The sequence below is a fragment of the Anser anser genome, assembly GCF_964211835.1.
Source record: "Anser anser genome assembly, chromosome: 1".
NCBI classification, from domain to species: Eukaryota; Metazoa; Chordata; class Aves; order Anseriformes; family Anatidae; genus Anser; species Anser anser.
The window spans coordinates 157,132,299-157,154,755 of NC_139720.1; the positions used below are offsets into that span (position 1 = coordinate 157,132,299).

General features: G+C 40.4%; 1 protein-coding gene across 2 annotated transcripts in view; it reads left to right on the forward strand.

The window, feature by feature from the left end:
- Nucleotides 1–3,821: 3,821 nt before the first annotated feature.
- DZIP1 (DAZ interacting zinc finger protein 1) overlaps nucleotides 3,822–22,457 on the forward strand; it is a 34,259-nt gene continuing 15,623 nt past the window's right edge. The window contains exons 1-10 of one of the 2 annotated variants that reach the window (XM_083822864.1): nucleotides 3,822–4,220; nucleotides 4,305–4,796; nucleotides 9,752–9,836; nucleotides 11,172–11,296; nucleotides 14,276–14,437; nucleotides 15,275–15,412; nucleotides 16,698–16,760; nucleotides 18,014–18,154; nucleotides 18,992–19,040; nucleotides 19,821–19,877. In XM_083822864.1, the coding sequence (XP_083678990.1) occupies nucleotides 4,218–4,220; nucleotides 4,305–4,796; nucleotides 9,752–9,836; nucleotides 11,172–11,296; nucleotides 14,276–14,437; nucleotides 15,275–15,412; nucleotides 16,698–16,760; nucleotides 18,014–18,154; nucleotides 18,992–19,040; nucleotides 19,821–19,877 (1,315 nt within the window). In that variant the 5' untranslated portion in view covers nucleotides 3,822–4,217. The remainder of the gene's footprint in view (nucleotides 4,221–4,304; nucleotides 4,797–9,751; nucleotides 9,837–11,171; nucleotides 11,297–14,275; nucleotides 14,438–15,274; nucleotides 15,413–16,697; nucleotides 16,761–18,013; nucleotides 18,155–18,991; nucleotides 19,041–19,820; nucleotides 19,878–22,457) is intronic. The other variant, XM_083822863.1, reaches the window with a different exon arrangement.

Here is a 22,457-nt window from a genome sequence, read left to right on the forward strand (position 1 = left end):
CCCACATCTTCCTTTCAGGTGGTTGTAGAGAGCAATGAGGTCTCCACTGAGCCTCCTCTTCTCCAGACTAAACAATGCCAACTCCCTCAGCCGCTCCTCACAGGACTTGTGTTCCAGGCCCTTCACCAGCTTCGTAGCCCTTCTCTGGACACGTTCCAGGGCCTCGATGCCCTTCTTGTAGTGAGGGGCCCAAAGCTGAACACAGTACTCGAGGTACGGCTTCACCAGAGCTGAGTACAGGGGGACAATCACCTCCCTGGTCCTGCTGGCTACACTATTCCTGATACAAGCCAGGATGCCATTGGCCTTCTTGGCCACCTGGGCACACTGATGGCTCATGTTCAGGTGAGCATCAATCAGCACCCCCAGATCCTTTTCCTCTGCACAGCCTGTAGCGCTGCATGGGGTTGTTGTGGCCAAAGTGCAGGACCCGGCACTTAGCCATGTTGAACCTCATCCCATTGGCCTCTGCCCATCGACCCATCCTCTCCAGGTCCTTCTGCAGGGCCTTCCTACCCTCCGATGTGCACCGAGATGGAGGTGCATTCTTGACCCCGTCAGAGGCTGGGAGAGAAGAGTAGGAAGGAGAAGAAACCACGAGAGACAGTACAACAGTGACTTAACCCATGAAGTGTGAGAAATCAGAACATTTTACCCTGGAAAATCTTTAGCAGGAATAGAGGTGTTACGTGCATCATGCAGTATATGAGTAATGAATGGATGAAACGTAAGAGTACTGGTATGTAAGTATTGCACAGAGGGCCAAAGCACAGATTAAATCCACAGCAGAACTGACATGTTCCAGACATGTTGGATTTATGGTGATTGCCCACCACTGTCTGTGTATGACCAGTAATCACCTGTCTATCTGCTCCAGCCAGACTGCTGGCCGCCATAAGCCTCTTGCATCGAATCAGACAGATGGGGAAAGGCTAAGATTTTCTTAGTCCTCTGCTAGCAAATCCATGCGCGTTTTAGTAGAGTACCTTCATCACCAAGCTGTTTGATACAAGTTGAGGAAGGAATGATAATGGGGGCATAAAGACTACTCACTCTTGCCAAGTGTCTAGCAGACAGGGTGATGTCCCTACCCTCACTGAACAGAAAACTTCCTTCTAGCTCTTGTTGCAAGGGCTGATTTTGTATTTTGTATTTAACAGATACTAGAATAAGCAAACAAGATCCAAGTGTATCTGCACACTTCATGCACACCTCCCCTAATCAATTGAGATGAATCTCAAACATTTTCTCACGCAGTCAACATTTATGTGACGTAAAAAACAGTTTTGACAAGAGAGACTTAGAAGGCACACTGAACAGGCTGTTGTGTTACTGCTGCAGCACTTCCAGAAGGGCATGGGGTATAAAACTTGTTGGGCACAGAAAAACACTAAAAATGCACTAATGGGACTAAAAATGCACTTCTTGCTTTCTGAGTGAGCGCTCCAGCCATTCCCATAATGCTCATCAAGGTGTTATTACGTATTTGCTGCTAGGCCTGGACCACAGAGCCTGTGACTGTGACATTGCCTAGCCACAGAGGAAGGAAAACTCCTCAAACAAAGTTTTGCAAATAAAAATTTTGAAAACAAAAAGCACCTTCTTCAGCATTGGTGTTAAGATTTACCGTGCAAAAGCCTTGGTATCTTCCTCTGGCAATGCCTGCATGAGCAATTAGTGCAGCCCAATACAAACAAAAGATCTCCTGAAGCAAAAGTCAGTAATGGGGACCAGAATTCCACATTTTACACACGTTCAGGTTTTATGTCAGACTAACTCTAGCCTGATCGTATGGACTGAAGGCCCATTAGTGACTGGAGCACACTGAGGCAACCTTAGGACATTAGAAATTGAGGCGCAGGCAGGCGCGGCTCCTGTTGCACCCTATCCTCGGGGGAGCTGGGAGGGAGCGGGGAGGCTGCTTTGGCCAGGGGACGGAGCTTGCCTCAGGGCCTGCAGGCCCACGGGGTGACACACCGCCTTCCCCCGGGGACCTGGCCAGGGTCCCTGGCTTTGTCCCCAATGTGGGCAAGCCTCGGCGAGGAGAGCATGTCTTAGCTAAACGCGGCCTCCTTGGGACTACCCTTTTTGGTCTCTGCAGTATCATACAAACGCTTCTAAAGGAGATGAGCAGAATATTTTCTTGTTGGTTTGGGAGTCAGAGCACTGCAAAATTCAGTGATAAGCCAGACAGATTGTAATTCATGTAAATAAATGATGTTTAATGAATTTCTTTGAAGACAGCAATTACTCATGGAAAACGAGGTGGCAAAAATTCCTTCCTTGCAGGGGAAGATGGCCATGTTGGACTGCAATGTTACAAATACCACATGGTATATCAGAGCTTAGATGACTTGAAAACTGATCCCCAGTGCACTTTGTAGGCATGGGCCACCGTATGCATAGGTTAAGTTCCATTGCTGCTGAAAATCAGAGCAAAGCACTTCTCTTTTCCTGTGAACTAACACTACATTTTGTTAAAATCTTGTTTCAGCCCATCTGTAGATGTCTTTCTGAATTTAAAAAATATCATGGTGAGTGACGGAAGATCCTCAGGGAAGGTATAATAAACCTGAAGTATTGCAGTAAAGTGTGGCCAGCAGGCTTAAGGTTAAGTGTCCAAAAAGCAAGCGGTAGTGCCAAGTGTTTTGGAAGATTGCCTTCCACAGTGGCTTGAGCCAACAAGCAGGAGGGCTCGCTGTCCTTCATTCATGTTATTAACTTCACTGTTCTAAGGTGAAATTCACTTTGAAATTCACTTTGTAGATCTATGAAACTTTTTGGTGGGCCAAGGTATATTCCTGGAAAAGTTGATTTTCAACCTTTTTACAAATGTGGAGTAGACAAAAGGGTGTAATGTTTCTTTATGAAGATAAAGCAAGAGAGAAGTCCTCACGTTTCTCTGGGCATGAAAAGGAAGGAACATCCTTCAGCTTTCTCTTTGTGCAGGAATGGATGTAGATGTGAAGAACTGGAGAGGCTGGTAATACTTGTGATCCTGAAGTGGGTGTGTGACCCTTTCTGAGACTGACCTGGGTCTCTGTGGTGCTGGCTGGGGTTAGGCTTTGGTAGCTGAGGGCTGAAGGAAAGGCCGAGGTCTGTGCTGTGAAGCAGAAATGTGTCCTGTGGTCGTGGTTCAAGGGCGTGCATGTTGGTTGCACTGACTGCAAGGAAGATGTAGGTGCTCAGTATCAGACACCCATTTCTCCCCACCAAAGGTCCATATTTTTGGTGCATGAGTCTGCTATCTGCCCACGTTTCTTGTAGGAGAAATGGGCCTGTGCAGCCCTGCTTGCCTCCTGACATGGAGTCAGGATACAGCCAGAGCGCATATAGAGACAGATTGTGGTGGGTACCCCAGAGCAACTCTGTCCCATGACCATCAGGTGGATGTATATACTCAACCTATGTCTGCAAAGATGAGGGGAGGATAGGTTTGCAGGAATATCTAGTGTGTTTTATTAGATCGATTCATATATATGGGAAAAGTGAACACGCTTTTGGGCACAACAGACAACTGTATTAACCTTTAGAACATCCCCAGAGGTCCCTTGTGAACAACATTTCCATGAGTCTATTATAGAGGATGTAGAGAAACCTATGGGACAGGGTGTGTGATCAAGTAGGTGTTGTGTGGATATTCCTGGGGAGGTACATAACTGGGAGTGACCAGAAGGATGAGAGAATGAAGTGTGTGTAGAAAGGACTGAAAAGACTGAAGTATTAAGAAATGGTAACGGGAAGAGCGGGTTTTTGGAGAAGAGTAGTAAAGATGAGCAAGGAAATGGGATAATTTCGTATGATGGAGGAGAGGAGGCTATTCCTGCTTGGGGACAGTGCTTGAAGCAACTAAGCAGGAGCGAGGCAACGGTCACGCCGAGGCAGGAAGCACACGATGCGGCGGATCGGGTCACGCACCCAGACCATGGGGGGCACCAGCTGAGACTTTTGGGGTGCTGAGGTGCCGCCCAGGGCAGCCGCGTGGCAACCATCGGCCCGCCCTGAGGGGAGCGAGGCCGCGGGACGGGCCGGGGGCGGCGCTGGGGGAAGGCGGGGGGCCATGGCGGCGGGCGGGGCCGCGCCTCGCTCCATTTTCTTCCCTTCCCTCCCCTTTTTTCCCCCCTCTCCCGCTCCGCGCAGGCCCGGGCCGCGGCTGCCGTAGCAACGCGGAGGACGCCGGAGCCCGAGGGCCGGAGCCCGAGGGCCGGAGCCCGGCCATGGTGAGCAGCGGGGCGGGAGGGGGGCGGCGTGAGGGGGGGCGGCCGTCCCGCCGCCATCTCAGCGTGTCTCTCTCCGCCCCGCAGCCCTTCACGGAGCGCGGCTACTACCCGCCGGCGGCGGGGGGAGCCGGGCCGCCGCCGTTCGCCGCCTTCCAGTTCCGCGGCCGCCTTGAGGGCCCGGACTGGCGTCGCCTGAGCGCCGTGGACGTGGGCCGGGTGTGCCGGGAGGGCGACGTGGCGGCCCTGCAGGAGCACCTGGAGCACGTCACCTTCTGCAGCGCCGAGCGGGAGCGCTGCCCGCACTGCCAGGCGCCCGCCGACCCGCTGCTGCTCAGGCTGCTGCGCCTGTCCCAGCTGTGCACCGAGTACCTGCTGCACTCGCAGGAGTACCTCAGCGCCCAGCTCGGCGGGCTGGAGGAGGCGCTGCGGGAGGCCGGGGCCCAGAGGGACCGGCTGGGCGAGGAGGTGGCCCGCCGAGCGCAGGAGGTCAAGGGGCTCAAGGAGGAGTGCCGGCGGAGGAAGAAGATGATCAGCACCCAGCAGATGATGCTGGAGGCCCGAGCCAGCTACCACCAGGTGAGAGGAGTGGGCACGGCCACCTGCGTCTTGCCGGCTCCCAGCCCAGCGGAGCAGCCACGGGCCGTGTCCCCCGGTCGTGGGCTCACTTTTGACACGTCAAGTGTCAGATACACGTGCACCCAACCACCCACAAAACCTGTGATGAAAGCATGTGTTGCTGGCTTTCATTGCCTCCGTACATTCACCTGATGGTCACGGGACAGAGTTGCTCTGGGGTACCCACCACAGTCTGTCTCTATATGCGCTCCGGCTGTATCCTGACTCCATGTCAGGAGGCAAGCAGGGCTGCACAGGCCCATTTCTCCTACAAGAAACGTGGGCAGATAGCAGACTCATGCACCAAAAATAGAAACCTTTGGTGGGGTGAAATGGGTGTTTGATACTGAGCACCCACATCTTTCTCGCAGTCATGAAAGTGGAAAGTTGCAAAAAAAAAAAGCTCACTTAAAAAAGTTCTAATTCTCACAGTAAATGGTGCTATGCTATACTTGGAAGGAGCTGTGTAGACATCCCTAGGCCTAGAACAAAATAAGTCCTGTAACTTATTCTTTAAAATATAGCCTTTTTTGCAGGGAAGGGAGGAACTGTTTTCTTATGGGACACAGAAGTGGTTGTGGGAAGTGTCTTTGCTCAAAAAGTCACAAATAAAACTTTGCTAGTTTGATGACATTGATACTAGAGAATTATAGACAGGTTTGGGTTGGAAGGGACCTTAAAGATCACCCAGTTCCAACCCCCTGCCAGGGGCAGGGACACCTCCCACTAAATCATGTTGCCCGGAGCCCCCAGCCAGCCTGGCCTTGAACACCTCCAGTCAGAAAACACACAGGGCATACATCAGCATTGGTGCTAAGGAGTAGCTTGTTCGCCAGTTGTCACTTTCCTGCAGTAACGTTCTCCAGGCACAAAGTTTCTGCCTGTATGTGTGACTCAGAAGTGACTCAGGCATGATGGTAAAAAACACCAGTGGGTTAGCTCATCCCTAACTCCACAGCAATCGGTTCCTGTAGGGTCTTTCGCAAGAGCCTTAGTACGTTGCCATTTTTACTCTCTGTATCATGACACAGTTGTTTTGGGAGGGGCTTTTGAGCTCTGGTTGTAGTAGCTTGATTTGAAAATCTGTCAGCTTCAGCGGGTATCAGGATTGCAGATTCTAGCTTCAAATGTAGTCTGAAGTCTGGTGAGTATACTGGACCCAGGCTTGACCTAAGACTTCAGGGTAGCTCTTCGTGTCTACCAGCTTAAAGTTGTGGGTATTTTCTTTCTTTTGTTTTAGTTCTTGGGGTAGTGAGGCACTGTCACAGGCTGCCCAGAGAAGCTGTGGCTGCCCCATCCCTGGAGGTGCTCAAGGCCAGGCTGGATGGGGCTTTGGGCAGCCTGGTCTGGTGGGAGGTGTCCCTGCCCGTGGTGGGGGGTTGGAACCGGGTGGTCTTTAAGGTCTCTTTCAACCCAAACCTTTCTGTGATTCCATAGTATCAATGTCATCAAACTAGCAAACTTTTATTTTTGACTTTTTGAGCAATGACACATCCCACAACCACGTCTTTGCTCCATAAGAAAACAGTTCCTACTTTTCCTGCAAAAAGGCTGTATGTTAAATAAGTCCTGTAACTTATTCTTTTGTTCTAAACTTAGCTACTTCCAAATGTAGTACAGCACATTAACTGTGAGAATTAGAACTTTTTTAAAGTGAGCTCTTTTTTTTGCAACTTTCCATTTTCAGCAGCTAAGTTGGCTCAAGTGTTTCTGCAAGGAAATATATACCTTATGTGACAGGAGTAAACATATATTATAGACTTCATAAGAACCTTGTCACAATGCATGCATTTGATTGTTAGTCTTAAGGACAAGCTGCTGATATATCACTTTTAAAAGCCTTTATACAGCTTAGAGGGTGAATTATCTGACCCATGTTGCAAAAGAAAGCTGATCACACGCATCATTTTACCTGTAAATTTAAGTTATTCTTATCTGTGATTGCCAACCAAATATGACCAAGTTTTCCTGAAATGCTTGCGGGATAGAACTGTCACAGTGGAAGCTCAAGAACGTGGTAGTGAGCTTGGCTCATCAGTTGTCTGTTCAGTGGCACTTACAGTAATGTAGAGGTGGAAAGCTGTTTTGCGTTTTTAATTTTGTTTTCCTTTTTTTCCTCTCTGTTAGTAAATTCTTATCTCTGGAGGTTATTTATGTTCATGTGGGAAAAGAGATTTCAGTTAGTGATGTTGAACAAATCCTGCACTTCCTACAGTGGTTTCTGCATCCTGCACTTCCTACAGTGGTTTCAGGATTCCGAATCTGAATGCCAGAATTAAAATGAATTCTTTCTAGGGTCTGTAAATGCAGGGCAGTAGACTGTTCAGTAAACTATAAGCTTATGGTATTTATTTGTGCCATGGCCTTGGCATACCTGCAGTGCCAAATAAAAGGGTGTTTGCTGGTGTTCTTCAGAGGGTAGTTCGAGTTTCATCTCCTCAAAGTCTTGTCTGTTTTGTAAACAATCCCATTAACATGTTTATTCACATATTTATTTATTTGTTAGTTTGTCCTTAAGTGGTGGCACACTGTGCATCTAATGTAACCATGTTTTGGAATTCAACTGTAATGGCTCTGGTCCACCAATGATGTAAGTTGAAATACTTACCATATATACATGAAATATACCATATACCAATACGTGAAATACTACCATAAAATGATTGTTACCTAAATGTCATAAATTTATGACTCTCTTGTCAACACCTTTGTGTTTATTTTATTTTATTTTTTTTTACTTTTTGATGCTTTGTACAGAAATATGATGAGCTGATGCACAATGTCCCCATAGAGTGTACATGGTGTCTAACACTCTAAGTAGTTTAAGTAGTTGCAAGAATAAGGTCACATAATTCAAACCCTGGATATATCCCCTGTGTTAGTCCTGTTTCCTGCAGTAAGAGCTTTCTTTCACCACCAGCAAGTCAAACTGATGTGAAGTTTGTGCTTGAATGGATAATGTTATTTCACAGCCAATTTAGTTCCCTAAGTGTTGTGCAATCTGTTACACTGTAAGCTCCCTCTTGGTTGGCAGCGATGTTTTGCTGCCGTGCTATGTCTTTGCTTTGGTTTTATGGCAGCACTTGTTTGCTTGGGTTTTGTGCTTGCATTTGTCTGACAAAATTTGTCTTCATAATTCATGATTCTAGTGTTTGCTGGAGGACATAGATATAGATATAATAGCCTATGTATCTATCAGTGGCAGCATTTTAAATATTAGATGAAATCTGGGAATTTGGTTACGATGACAAGATCTTCAATCTAAGTCAGTTTTTAACTGTTTTTTACATTCATATCACAGTGAGGAGGAAAAAGGGCTCAGCTGAGTATTTGTGGGTTGTTAAAATATATATTTATTTTGGGGAAAAATAGAAGTCTGAGAGGGAGCGAGCAACCCTACCTAAAGCAGTTAGGGGTTTTGATTCATAGTATTACCAGTACATTGCAAAATCTATAGGTGTGGCTCCTGTTCTTGCACTCTCCATCTGTTTTTAGTATTCTGAACATTAGTGGGATACACATTGGCAGTGAACAAAAATCTTTTAAAACAGTTGGGATCTAAATTTGACTTAAAATGGGGTTGCAAAGCAGAAACTGTCATGTGTACCATTAGAACGCAGGACAAGTTATAATGAACTTGTATATAAAGTTTTTTCAGATGAATTTTGCAATCAAGTAACTCAGTACAATTGGATATGAAGCTGATGAAGCATTTTCCAGAGAGTTCCTTGGCTTTTATTATACCTTGTTAGGTTTGGGGTCTTAATAACATTTATAAGTGTTTGACTTCTTTGCGTGTGTCTTCCACATGGTTATTTATTTATTTTTTTAAAATCAATTCCTTTTTGCCTGTCTGGGAACGTAATGATGAGACAAGAGGACAAGACTAAGAGCAGTCTTCCTGCATTGAGATTTTCAGTATAAAAAGGAAGAAGGCATTTTGGAGGCATTTAGGGGCATTTGAATAAAGGGAAAAGAAGGGATGCCATCCAAAGGGACCTGGACAACCTTGAGAAGTGGGCCCATGTTGAACCTCGTTAGGTTCAACAAGTCTGAGTGCAAGGTGAGGGCCCTTACCCAGGTAAGGGCAATCCCAGACATGAGCACAGGCTGGATGGAGAGCTCATTGAGAGTGGCCAGCAGGTCGAGGGAGGTGATTGTCCCTTTCTGCTCTGCCCTTGTGAGGCCCCAGTTGGAGTGCTGCATCCAGATCTGGGGCCCCAAGCACGAGAAGGATGTGGGGCTGTTAGAGCGGGTTCAGAGGAGAGCCACAAACATGATCAGAGGGCTGGAGCAGCTCTCCTACAAAAAAAAAAAAACAAAAAAAACAGAGAGCTGGAGTTGTTCAGCCTAAAGAAGAGAAGACTCTTGGGAAGCCTCGTTGCAGCTTTTCAGTAATTAAAGGGGGCTTCTAAACAAGATGGAGAGCAACTCTTTGCTCAGGCAGATAGTGATAGGACAAGGGGGAATGGTTTTAAACTAAAAGAGAGGAGATTTTGATTAGAGGTTAGGAGGAAATTCTTCACTGTGAGGGCGGTGAGGCCCTGGCACAGGCTGTCCAGAGAAGCTGTGGATGCCCCATCCCTGGAGGTGCTCAAGGCCAGGCTGGATGGGGCTTTGGGCAGCCTGGTCTGGTGGGAGGTGTCCCTGCCCATGGCAGGGGGTTGGGACTGGGTGTTTGTTAAGGTTCCTTCCAACACAAGCTGTTTTAGGAATAACTAGCATAAATATATGAATAACTTCACGGAAGTGTGGAACTGTGAGAATTTTAGCCATTATTCTTGTTAGATGGAATTTACTAAAGGTGCCTACTTTTGATGTCTGGACAAAATAACACAATCTGTTAAAAGCCTTAGCTGCTATCCTTACCAAATAGGTGTTACTAATAATAACTAAAATGTTATCTGTTTTTACAGTGCCAACTCTGTGAAAAGGCTTTTATGAACTATTCCTTTTTACAAAGTCACATGCAGAGGCGTCATCCGGAAGAATCTCAGATTGGTATGTACTTCGGTATAATCAAGGAAATTAAGAGGCATCATTTAGAAATGTGTAAATATATTGAGGATTTATGGTCCAGGATTTTTTCACACTGAGAAGAATGATTTGGCACATTCCATTTCTATATGGCAGATGCCAATTTGTGTGAATACAAGCAACACTGACTGACAAAATGTATTCAGTGAAATATGTCTCAGTCTCTGGAGAATAATTAACAAAACGTATTCCATGTTTACGCTACCTTTTCAAACTAGAATTCCTGTTGAATACTTCAGTCAGTAGCAGAGTTCAGAGCGTAGTTTTTTTCTTTAGGTATGTGTGTTTATAAAGGTGTGGGTAAATGTGAACAAGGTTCAGTAAGGAAAATAAATTTTGTGTATATATGTGAATTACTAGAATAGAAATAATCCAACTTACCTGACATCGGTTTGAATAGGATCAGATGCTCCTGGACTAAACTGACTGTAAAACATAGTAACACAAAGAAACTGTCAAGACTGACTGAGGTTCGTGTATCTATGTTAATTTTGGTTGGTGTACCACTTAGTATATATTCTTTTGTCTCTCTTCATTGAAAAAAAGGTTTCAAAAACATTTCTCTCAAAGTTTGCTTCATTCATCCCTTCCTTCATTCTCTCCTTCCTGTTAGGCTGCGTGCTTCTGATTTATTGCCAAGGATTGACAGGTATTGACAAAGGGCAGTGATTGGAAAAGAGGAAGAAGAGGAGCATCTGGGAGGAGAAAAAGAGGGAAGAATCTAGCAAGCTATGAACTGCCGTTTGTGAGGCAAATAAAACAATGGAACAGTGAGAGGAGTCTACTTAAGCATCCTAGGAAGTGTTAGTATGTTGGAAAAAGAAAGAAGCTCTTGCGCACTTTATGCTCGATAAAAGAGATAGTGAAAGGAAACTTTTGTAATGAGGCTACCTAATTATTTATGCAGAATAAATCATACCTAACAGAACTAATCGATGGAGGTTCGCTTAGTCCTTCATACATCCTTTTTTGAGCCTGTGTTGCTTAGTTTCCTGTGGTATACTTTGCAATTAGATTATATAATAATTTCTCTTGTAAACATCCCATAAACTACTTCACATGTCAGTAAAACTGGTATTTTTCAGTCTTTGAGGACAATGTTAGCAGTCCAGAGAACATACGTATTTCAAAATATCTTTGGAGAATCATAGTAGCGGGAAGGGAAGTGGTCTAAGAATCACACTTCGTGAAGATATTACTGAAACGCTGTAGAAAAGCATTTACAGTAAGCATCACATTTCCGGAAATTACAACCAATGTTTTTAAATATTTTTTTATTATTTTTTTTTCCCCGAACAGAACAAAAGAGGAAAGCTAAGACAGACAAACTGCAGGATGAGATTGATAAACTGAAGGAGCAGTTGCAGCTCACCAAGTCCCAGTTAGAGGCTGAACAGCAAGCTAATATGGTCAGGTTTTCTAAGGTAATGTGTACTATTTAATGTGAACCTCTCAAAAGAAGTAGTACTTTGGACCCTGCTTGCTCGTTTAGTAACTAGAACAGAACAAAAACGTATCTACAGTTTGTCTGCCCGGCAGCAATGCTGCTTGGGCATTGGAGCATAGCAACCCCACCACATACCCCTGCGACTTTTGAACATTCCCTTACCCCTTACATTTTGTTTTAGTCGTATTTTAAATGAATGCTTAAGACACCGCTTCTGTTAGCACTTGCCAGTTCATAAGGTAAGTGTGGCCTGTTATTGAAGCAGATAGAATTGGTCTCGCTGTGGTGAAATATAAACTATTTTTAACATGATATTTTGTGATGATTAAACGTTTCTTAGATATGACTGCTTTTTACATACGATTTAGTAAGCTAAGTGAGATTTATTCTTTGCTGTGAAGAGGTTTAGTAACATGGGGTAAAACAATTTAAGGAAGAGAGATTGAGAAGAAACAAGGCAAACTATATAGTTCTGCCTATCTTTGTGGGATTTAAAGACCAGAGAGTCAAAGCAAACATAGTCTTAGCTCCGGTTGTGTGAATTAAAAAATAAAATTAATTTAAAAAAAAAACTTAGAATGATTTTAAAGCAATAATTATCTGTTTGTAATTACGTTCAAGGCTTTATTTAGAACGATACTGAATCATGGGGTTGTACTTCCTGGCTTGTGGAAAGAAACAAAGAATCTCTAAGTTACATGTTCTTGTTCTTTTCAGCTTGATAATTTCAAATCATTTCAGAGTTTTCATTTCAGCTCAAGTGAATAAAATAGGATAATTCCCTATCAAAATGGGGATTGATTATTTTTTTAAAGGGGGGGAAGGGCTTTGTGATTCACTTTGAGGAGGGAATTCTTGGCATAGAAGACAGGATACTTCTAATGATCAAGTTAAACACTAATCCTGGTATTACAGTTTGCCTTATATCACAATCAAAAGCAGTGTTTTGTGGTTGTTAATGTAACTCGTGGGAACCTTCTCTTAATAGATCACCCAATATTCCAAACTTCAAAATGACTTTCCTTGCAGAGTTTGAGGACCTTCAAACATAAAACCAATTGTGCAGTTTGAAAGGAAGCAGAACATTTTGGATTTAAAGGGAATAAACAAAACATTGCTATCATTAATTATTTTCTTCCTTGATTTCAGAGGAGAAGCCAATCTTCTGTAAGGTATTCAGTGTTTCCTGAACACAGCTTCAGGCTCTCCTTTCTTCCGTCCTTCTCTTGGAACTGTGTAGCTTCCTTTTTTGTTTTGTTGTGTTTTTCTAGCCTTTTTTTTTCCATTTTCAAAAGTACTTTAATGACCAAATGAAGAATGCGGATAGAGTCTCACCTGGGAGTGCAAGCAGTGTCAGAATAGCGAGTGTTGGCCCAATGTGGACATCTTCTAGGTATTCTACTCATTCATTCTGTACCTGGCTTTTCAGAGGTACCTCTATAAACATACTTTTCCTGCACCTGAAGTATCACTCATATGATGTGGGACTTAGAGTGTTTATAGCAGTGCAGGTTTTTTAGTACCTTGGGGGCCTGTTTTGAAGTCACTTGTATTAGCTGAGTCTCTTAACTACAAGGAGACCCCCTGAAATGTCCTGGAGCTACAAACTGCAGTGTTACACAAGGCTTTTGAAACTTCTGTATTTTTCTGTGGCATTGAGGAGGATAAAAATGTGAAGTGTGACTGGTTGCAGATTGTCTGCTGTGACTTGACAGTTCAGGTACCATTGTGTCCCGTGGATAATGGAGAAGACCTGAGCTGAAAGGATACAGAAGATCCTGTTTTTCTTAAGTGTATGGTGATCAGGTTTGCCCAAAAGTGTGTATATTTTGGGCAGCAAACTGCAGGGTTTTGCAGAAATTAAGGATTGTACAAAAATGATTGACTAGTTAATGAGATGGTAAATGAAATTTAACAGATGAAGTGCGGTAAATGCATATGGGGGAAAAAAAGTATCTAACTTCATCTACGAAAAGGTGGGTCCTGAGCTAGAGCATCGTTACTGAAGTGCAAGCTCTTAAGACTGTGATAGATAGTTCCAGGGAAATTCAGCCCAGTGATGAGTGGCAACAACAAAACTGAATCAAATATTGCAAATTGTTATGGAAAATCAATGTGCAATTCTGGTGTAGCCGCAGCTTAAATCCTGTCTGGAGGCCTGAGCCCTTCATCTCAAGAAGGTATGACAGAGTTATAAAAGTTACAGAGAAGGGTGACAAGGATGATTGAAGTCTGGAACAGCCTCTGTATTTAGAATGACTTATTCTAAGAGTTGTCAGTCCAAAAAAGATGAGAGTTTGGTGGGAAGAGAGGGGGAGAGATTGATGCCTGCAAAGTCATGAGTTATGTAGAGTGAATAGGTATCAATCATTCCCTCTCTTCCAGTTCAGGGCCTAGCATCCATCAGATGAAGTTGTCAGGAGACAGATCTGAAACAGAAATGCTTGGTTCTTGATGCAACAAGTAGTAGACCATTAGCAAAAGACGTTGCAGTCTTCCCTTGTGGCTGTGTCAGCTTTTAGCAACTGCAAGCATATATGAGAAATCTGTTGACGGTTACCGAGTTTGTAAAGCTGTGTCAGGCTGAGGAAGCCCTCTGGGCTGAAAACAGTTGGCAGCTTGGAAACCATTAAGGAGAATATGCATGTTTGCTTGCTCTGCTGTTTTCCTTTTCTACCTTATACACTTAAGGCCTCTTTAAGAAACTTGATGGTGAACTAGGTGGATCTTTGATATGACCAAATAAGGTATTTCAAAACTTCTTGAAGCTTATGTGTTCTGCTAGCAAAATATATCATCACCCCAGAATTCTTCAGAAACTTGTGTTTTTTTTCATGTTTTTTGATGTCACATTATTGCCCATTGAAAGTGACTGCTTCTACCCATAGTTTGGGTGCTTGAATTAGTGTTATGTGCGTGGGAAAAATAACAGGTATCGTTTTTAAAATAATTTCAGGAATGTGAACAGCAAAAATCAAAAGAAGAAGAAATTCTACAGTCATTTCATAAATGGAAAGAAGAAGAAAAAGCAAAATTAGCTGATGAAATAGAAAAAGTGAAAGAGATGTTTATGAAAGAGCTTAAAGAGTTATCTTCAAGAAATTCAACACTAGAAAATGTAAGTGGTTTAAGTTTTCTAACGTTTTAAGGCATGAATCCTTTACAGTAGTTGGTGAACTTCACAGAATGTTAGGGATTGGAAGGGACCTTGAAAGATAATCTAGTCCAAGCCCCCTGCTGGAGCAGGAACAGCTAAATCACATCACACAGGAACACATCCAGGTGGGTGAACCTGGGATATTTGAAATATGATGTAGTCACCTCAAAGGTTTTCTTACAAAACTTTAGAAGTAATAGATAGCTGTAACTGTATCCTCGTCTACTGGTTTTATCTACATAACTTCAGTTCTTTTTCCACAGCATTATTTTGGATGAACAAGTCATGCCTTCAGTAAGCAGATCATTTTTTTCCTACTCCTCAACCTTTGAGTGCCTTTTTACAGATTAGTTATGCAGCTGTTATTGCCGTCTGTTGGGCGTGCTTTGTACTAATATTCTCGTGAGTGACACGAAGGGGACTAATCTCTGCGTTATAGTCCTGACCCTAGAACTGTATATGTTTTCAATACAGTCAAAAGAAATGCTTCCCAGAGTTCTGGCTAGAAAGAGAATTATAAAAGGTAGGTCAGAAAACAAATACGCATTGCATTACCAGAGCACTGGTATTTTGTAGGTGTTAGTTTCCGAGTATATTTGCAATGTATGTTTATGTAAGATGTATATGTATTAATACTTACATGACATTTGATAAATGCTGAACTCATGAGAAGTGTTAGAAGAACTTGATATGATCTTTGTGTAGTTGTATTTAAAGTAAATTTTATATTAAGTGATAGGTTTGTAAAACAAAAACTTTATATACGTTTGGGCCTTAAATTTTTTCCCCTCCTTTTAGCAACTGTTAGCAATACAAACATCCAATATGCAACAGAAGTCCAATTTAGGGACGCTGAAAGACAGCCAAGAATTTGTAGAAGAGAAGACTCAGAGTCCTCAGGATTATTACAAAGTTGTCAAACTTCTTGAAAAACAGGTAACACTGTATCATAGTGTATTGCTTTTGACTGCTTATGTTCTTTTTACCTTTGAACATCTCTGAGTAGGATTTTAAATTCATAAGTAAAGTTCTCATCCTTATCAATTTCTGAAATAGCTGTAGTAAACAGTAGTGGATTCAAAAAAAAATCTCTGTAATGGAAATCAAGGAATTATTTCCCTTATCCTTTGTAATGTATAGTTATTTATTGATATATTTGATAATAAAGAATAAGGGAATATCTGGCGCTACCAAATATGGTTTGGTTCAAGTTTGGTTCCAGAAGGCTCTAATAAACCATTTCTGTCTGCTGATCTGTGAGGCCGCTTACAGGAAATGGAGAAATTTGAATTTTCCATTTTCCAAGATGGAAGAAATGCATACATTAAGAAATTTTCTGACCAGATTTGCCAACGGGTGGCTTTTGAGCCATACAAAACTCTTGAACCTGTCATGTGCAGCCTTTGTGTCCTGTACTCAGGACTATATCATCTGATCAGCACAAATGCTGGGCTAGTTGGGCAACCCCAAGTCCCGTCTGTAGGAAAGACTGAGCTAAGAAGGGCCACTCAGGCTGAGGTGGCTGCATTGCTCTGAGGCTCACCTGCATGTCCAGGTCATTCATTTTAATAAATAAATAAATAAATAAATAAGAGAGTTATGAGGCCTTTGGGAATACCCACAAACCTTTTTACTGTCTTTTTTGACACTTTGTAACATGCATTATATATTTCATGGTTCTAGGGAGGTAAAGGTCTTTGTATACTGCTGGTTTCATCCAGAAGTTTGGTCGCTTCTGTTCAAAGGTGTAGAAAGTTTAGTTAGTTTTACTTTTTTATTTCATCAAAGAAAAATTACTTAAAAACTCATTTATTAAGGCTGTTTTTTATCATTATTATGCAAAATACATTGTTAACGAGTGTTTGAAATGACAGTATTTGGGAAAAAGCCCTGCTCGTTACTATTACTCTTACTATTAGTAAACAGGTGTATTAAAATACTTTTATATTTCTCAATCACAGTCACTGTATACAAATCTAGGAGCCAAAACATAGTTTCCGGAACAATTGGTAAGAAAGCCACGCTCAGGTGTAAAAAAAAAAAAAAAAAAAAAAAAAAATGGAATGAATGATCTATATCTTAAATATGGGGCTACTCAAGTTTCGTGTCATAAATAATCTTTTTTAGTACTTGTGCTTTATTTATAAAAATAAACCTGCATATATTGAAGAAGATGTCAATGTGTTATTACCAAGAATTAATATTGTTTTCCTTTATACAGGAAAGTAAATGGACGTCTAGAATACAAGCCCTTCGTCAGGACCATGAGACAGAAAAATCCCTGGTAAGTGGCACAGCAAACCACCTATATTATAAGGAGGTATTTTTCTTACCCTTGCAGTAGTTCTTGATATGCTGTAATACAATTTTGGGGGATTAGAAAGCCTAGATCTCAAGAGTTTGTAAAAGTGTTTCCCCTTAGATACATTTCTCTCTGTGTTTTAGTTATGTTATGATCTTGAAGTTTCTCTTAAGTCCAAAGCTGAAAAGGAGTTTATCTTTCAAGAATCTGACAGACACCTGAAACTGTATCTCTCTTTTGAAGGGCTCACCACTAACTCTGTGAGCACTGTATTATGCAGTGTTTTCTGTGTTTTATGGGGATATGCTAGATAGTCAAGATACAATTTGCCAACATGTAGCTTTCATCTGCCTTGCCCATTCAACTGCCATAGACCTATAGCACATCTCAGTCTGTTTTTTCGCTTTTCTTTCACTTCTTTGCTTCTTTTTCTGTTGTAGCTTTCAAACTCAGAATCTGTTCGGCTTTTCGAAGAAAGAACACCATGGCATTTTGTTTTGCATTGGCTTACATATTTTACTATACAAAGCTTTATTCCTCATTTTTTTCTTTTTTTTTTTTTTGTATGCCTGCGTTTCTTTTTAATCTCTTTCCTGCTTTGTTTCTCTTGCCTCCTTTCCTTTCATTCTCCTTTCATCTGCGCGACCATGTAAGAACTGAGCAGATCATAGTGGTCTGACCAAAACTTCTCCTCCTTTGGCAAGAAAGCAGTGGGGAGGAACCATGGAACATTCCCCCACAAGGATGTAGTTAATGATACCCCACATACATGCAAGAATAGAATAAGGGAGGAGTAATGTAAGTATTACTTTTGAGATGGCACACCTAAAATGTTGTTTCCTTTCTTCTACAATCAAAGCTAATACGTTAGGTTTATCATGCAAATTCACATCGTCTCCTTAAAATATCGTTATTTGACACTATAACCAAAACATTTTATATAGTCAAATGTTTTTTCTGCAATTGTGTTTTTAGACAATCTCAACAATGTGTTTGCATGCCCCTTTCTTTGTATTGAGATTTAGGTAGCATTCCTTGTCTACACCACTTTTTATTTGTACAGCTGTTCTGTAATACATGCAAGTTGCAATGAAATCACAGGGGACATTACATTTTTGCTGAAAAAAAGTATTAAAAATATTTAAATATGCTACTTGTTTGTTTAAATTTTAGAGCACTGAAGTATTCTATATAATATTAGTGTCAATGTATTTTTCCTTTTGCTTGCTTTCTAGCTACTGTCACAGATTGAGAAGCTTAAATCATCAGTGAGAGAAGACCTGAATAAAAATAACACCTTTTACAAGAGGAGGATAGAAGAATTGGGGCAGAGGCTTCAGGAGCAGAATGATCTGATAATTACTCAGAAGAAGCAGGTCTGTTTTGTGAAGCAGTCCTTTTCAGAGAGCATAGGAAACAGAGAAACATTCTCCTATATATCTCTGGTTGCATAGTTAATATTACTAGTTGGTAAGAGTATTGATGGAGTATTTTAGCTACATTTTGGAAATAACATTAAGAAGTAAGAATTGATCTGGAAAAGAGAGACAGGAATGAAAACCAGGAATTAAAATATGATTTAGGATGAAAGGTTTAACAAACCAAATGTTTTTAATAAGTTCTACGCAAAGTTAAAAGATTACTAAGTTGCAGTCACCTAAGACCTCCACGGATACAAAAAAAAAATCTGATTGTGAACAGGATTTTATCTGCTACAAGATGATCGTAATGAGTTCTAGTGTTTGAAATCTGAAAATACATGACTTGTAGACAAATAGACAAAACTAGAGTAGACAGGAGAGCTGTTCGTACATTTAAAATCAATTGTGTACTGAAGTGTTTCTCTGGAGTGGAGCTAAACTTGCAAAACGGAATGCGGATAGCTGATGCAGAAACTATTGAAACTGTAAGAGCAGAGGTGGCCCGTAAACTGCTCTCCTTTCACGCTAAAGCTTGTATTGTGCACAAAGCAAGAGTGCAACGTGAACACATAAGAAAATAGAAATAAGTCTTGAACATTAATTAGGCATGAATGTGATAAGTATTAAGTAGAATAGAATTCCACAAAAATAGTATCTTTCTCCCAAGATCATAAACAACAATTTCTGTCATGAAATAATACTGAAACTGGGTATTTCATGCCGACTATACGTTTCTCGATATTGATTGTTTACATTTTTAACTATTTAAATATCTATTTTTTTCTCTTTTAGATAAAAGAGTTGTCCACAAAATCTGTTGCAAGCATCAAGCCATATGATGGTAAGTACAAACTGTAAACAAAAGCAGATTTTGTTTTTGATTTGAGCAGCTTGGCTGAAACAAATGTTACAATTCATTAAAATCTGCAGACATCAGCTTTTCTAATTCAATGTCGAAATCAAATCACTACTTGCAATTTATTTCTGTCGCAGGGTACCTACCTGTAATACTGTTTCCATGCCTCTGTTATTTTTCAGAGTTCATGTTTTGCAGCTGTTAAGAACATGTAATATACAAAGCTGATGGCTTGAGTAGTGAAGAGGTGTGAAATATAGCATCTGAAATATAGTCCCAAACTGATCTGAGGAATGTAGAACTGATGCAATAATTCACACCAAGGCACTCTATACATTATATAAATAGGGTTCATGTTAATTGATAGGAGGTGTGGAAGAAGTGGAGATAAAAGCCTTGATCAGGATAGACTTGACTTGGCTTTGGGCCAAGGCTTCTTGCCTGCGATACAAAGACAACGTACATACATGACCAAAAAGATGAGATGGCTAGTGAAGTTTCCTATTCCAGTTCAGTGATTTGGTTACTAGTTTTTTATCCTGCTTGTAGAAGTATTAAAAATATGAAGCATATCTAGTTTGTCCATTTGTGTTGGGAAGGACCGTTTTTTACTTGTAAACCATTTGTGTAATTTTACCCCATTAAAGCAAAAAATTCTGTAATTCATAAGTATGATTAAATATTGTTACATTTATGAATCTGTAAGTATCTGTTACTGTTTACTATAATACATTCACATTATTTTTTTAATTTATGCTGTTTTAGCAAACACTACTGTTGAGCGTCTTGAAGAATCTAAGTCAAGTCTACCAGTGATGCATGGTAAGTTTTTGCAATAGTTCCAGATTCAATTCTTGCAAATCTAACTCTGTCTCCTCAAATTTGTTATTTGTCAAATCATAGCTGTAAGACTAGTTAAACTAGAGGAAAGTAATTTGAATCACTTTGCTGCATATCCACATTGAGAATTCGTATGAAGTAATAGTAAAGGGACACTGAGAAGAAAAAATGAAAAAAGAAATAATAATTGTAGAATATTTCCTAGCACATCTATAGTATCAGAGCATTTTAAAGTCACTGAAAGTAATTATGAAGAGGAAACAAAACTGCTTTCTTTTAGAAAAGACGCTTATTTTCTTGGTATATACATACAGTGGAATTTGTATAAGGAAAATACGTGGAGACATTTGTTTTACAAACCTTGAAAGACTGTATTTTCCTTGTGACTTATTATGTCAAGGAGGAAAAATATGGCAGAAATAATCAAAATAGACATTCATCCCATCTAGACAGTTCTTCCAGAGTCAGTATATGTCAGAACATATGTACATTGTGATATTACTTGATAGTGGGGAGAAAAGAGAATCATTTATTTACATTGTTTTGGCTTTGTCAAAATAGTTTTATTTTTTTTGTCATTATGCAAATTATTGGACAGTGTTGTTACCATACCGGTATTCTGTGATCAATTCTTCATTTGCATTTCCAGTTGGAAAGTAATATGAAAAATGAACTTTGAGCAAGTAAACCTTAAACCTTACAAACAGTAGTTTAAGTATTTGAATTACTGACATACTAATTAAATGTGGATTTATTATTATTACTTCTCTTAGTTTTAAAACCTGTCAAAGGAAGAAAAAAATGTAATGTAAGAAAAACATACAAAATATTACTTTTTAAAGTAAATGTAGAAGGTTCTGAAGAGGCATATGGGAAGAAGGAGCAGAGTGCAACAGAAGCTTTACATAACCTGATCAAAAGTGAAAAACTGATAAAAAAAAAAAATGAAATGTTGATTTCAATATATTTGTGACAAGAATTATTAAACTACAGAAGAGAGATTTTTATTATATAGTAAAGTTATTTGAATAATACAGGTATTTCCTATCTATGCTAGGAACTCTACTGTTCATTGCTAGAAGCTTAGAAAGTATAACTTTATGTAGATGAAATGTGTGGTGAAAAATCATAATATATTATTAACATAGTATAGATAATAGTATTTTAAATAGTCCAGTATTTTTTTCATTCAAACCAACTTTCACTGCACCAACACAATAGTGCCGGTTCCAGTTAAGAGATCCCACAGCACATACTTTGGCTGAATTTATGAACTGAGTTTTATGAATAATTTTGCTTCTAAGGGCTTACATACTAAGCTTGTCAAGCTTTGCTTTTTTTTTTTTTTTTTAGCACATTCACTTTCATTTGTACTGTGGAGAAAAAACATTCTGTGAACATTCATGTATTCTGTACTCTGGCGATTTGAATCTGCTTATTGAGATTTTTTTTTTCCTGATTTCTTACTTCTTCATATATGAATTTCTTGACACCTTATGAAACTTCTCAAGATAGAAAAGGCTGTTCCTGCTATTGATATAGAAAAGATTCACTATCACTTTATTATGAAACCTCAAAGAAGGTGTTTCCTTTAGATTCTTGTGCTGATGATTATTTTATTTATCTCTGCAGGTCTCTCTGTCTGTCCCTTTTCTTCCCTTCTGGATTTTTTTAAAACTTACCCTACCTAATTTCTGGATATAAAGGTTAGCAGAAATTATAGTGACTTTCCTGAAACTTTCAGGACTCTTCAAGGGATTGAGTTTCATACTGAATTAAGATATCATGACTGCATCTCATGCTCTTATGGAAATGAAAGTGCTTGCTGGTAACTTCTTTACACAAATTTATTTAGCATAGAGCATCTCTGAAATCAGAAGAGCTGTAGTTTTCCTACCAAACAATTGCCTACATATGTATTAGCTTTCTTTTTCTTTTTTTTCCCTGTTTGAAAGAAAATTACTTATGGGAAAGACTTTTTTATGTGAACTTAAGTACACTTTTCAAAGTTGCTCGGATGCTTTTGCATCCTAAGATTACTTCTGTACATCTCAAATCTGTGCTGTAAAAAGAGTTACAAATTACAAATGAGTTATCTTAGATGTAAAGTGGAATAATTAGCCTGGTGCTTTTGCATTAATGTTGCAGATTTCCTGAAGAGCTACTAATCTGCCTAGAATGCCATCCTGGCTGACCATTCTTCTTTGAGTTCTGAGCTAGCTGCAGTGTTGTGCAGATACAACTTAAGTCTTTCCAAAGATTACTTCAGCCTCAAAAAGTGGCAACAGATGAATTACGATACATATTTTTTAAATGGACTTTGGCTCCTATATTGCTCTTGAAATGTTAATACTTATTCAATATTTCATCTTTGTTAGGTCAGTAATACCAAGTGGAATTGAAGGCAGTAGCTAAAAAGCAAAGATATTAATTAGATTGACTAAATTTTCCTCAGTTGTTTCAGTTATGTCACGACTGAGTCATAGGTTTTAATGTACAAAGCTGTCTTCTTAGATAGTTAACAGAGAAAAGGGGCACCTTCAGAGTTTGGTTCAGCTGAAC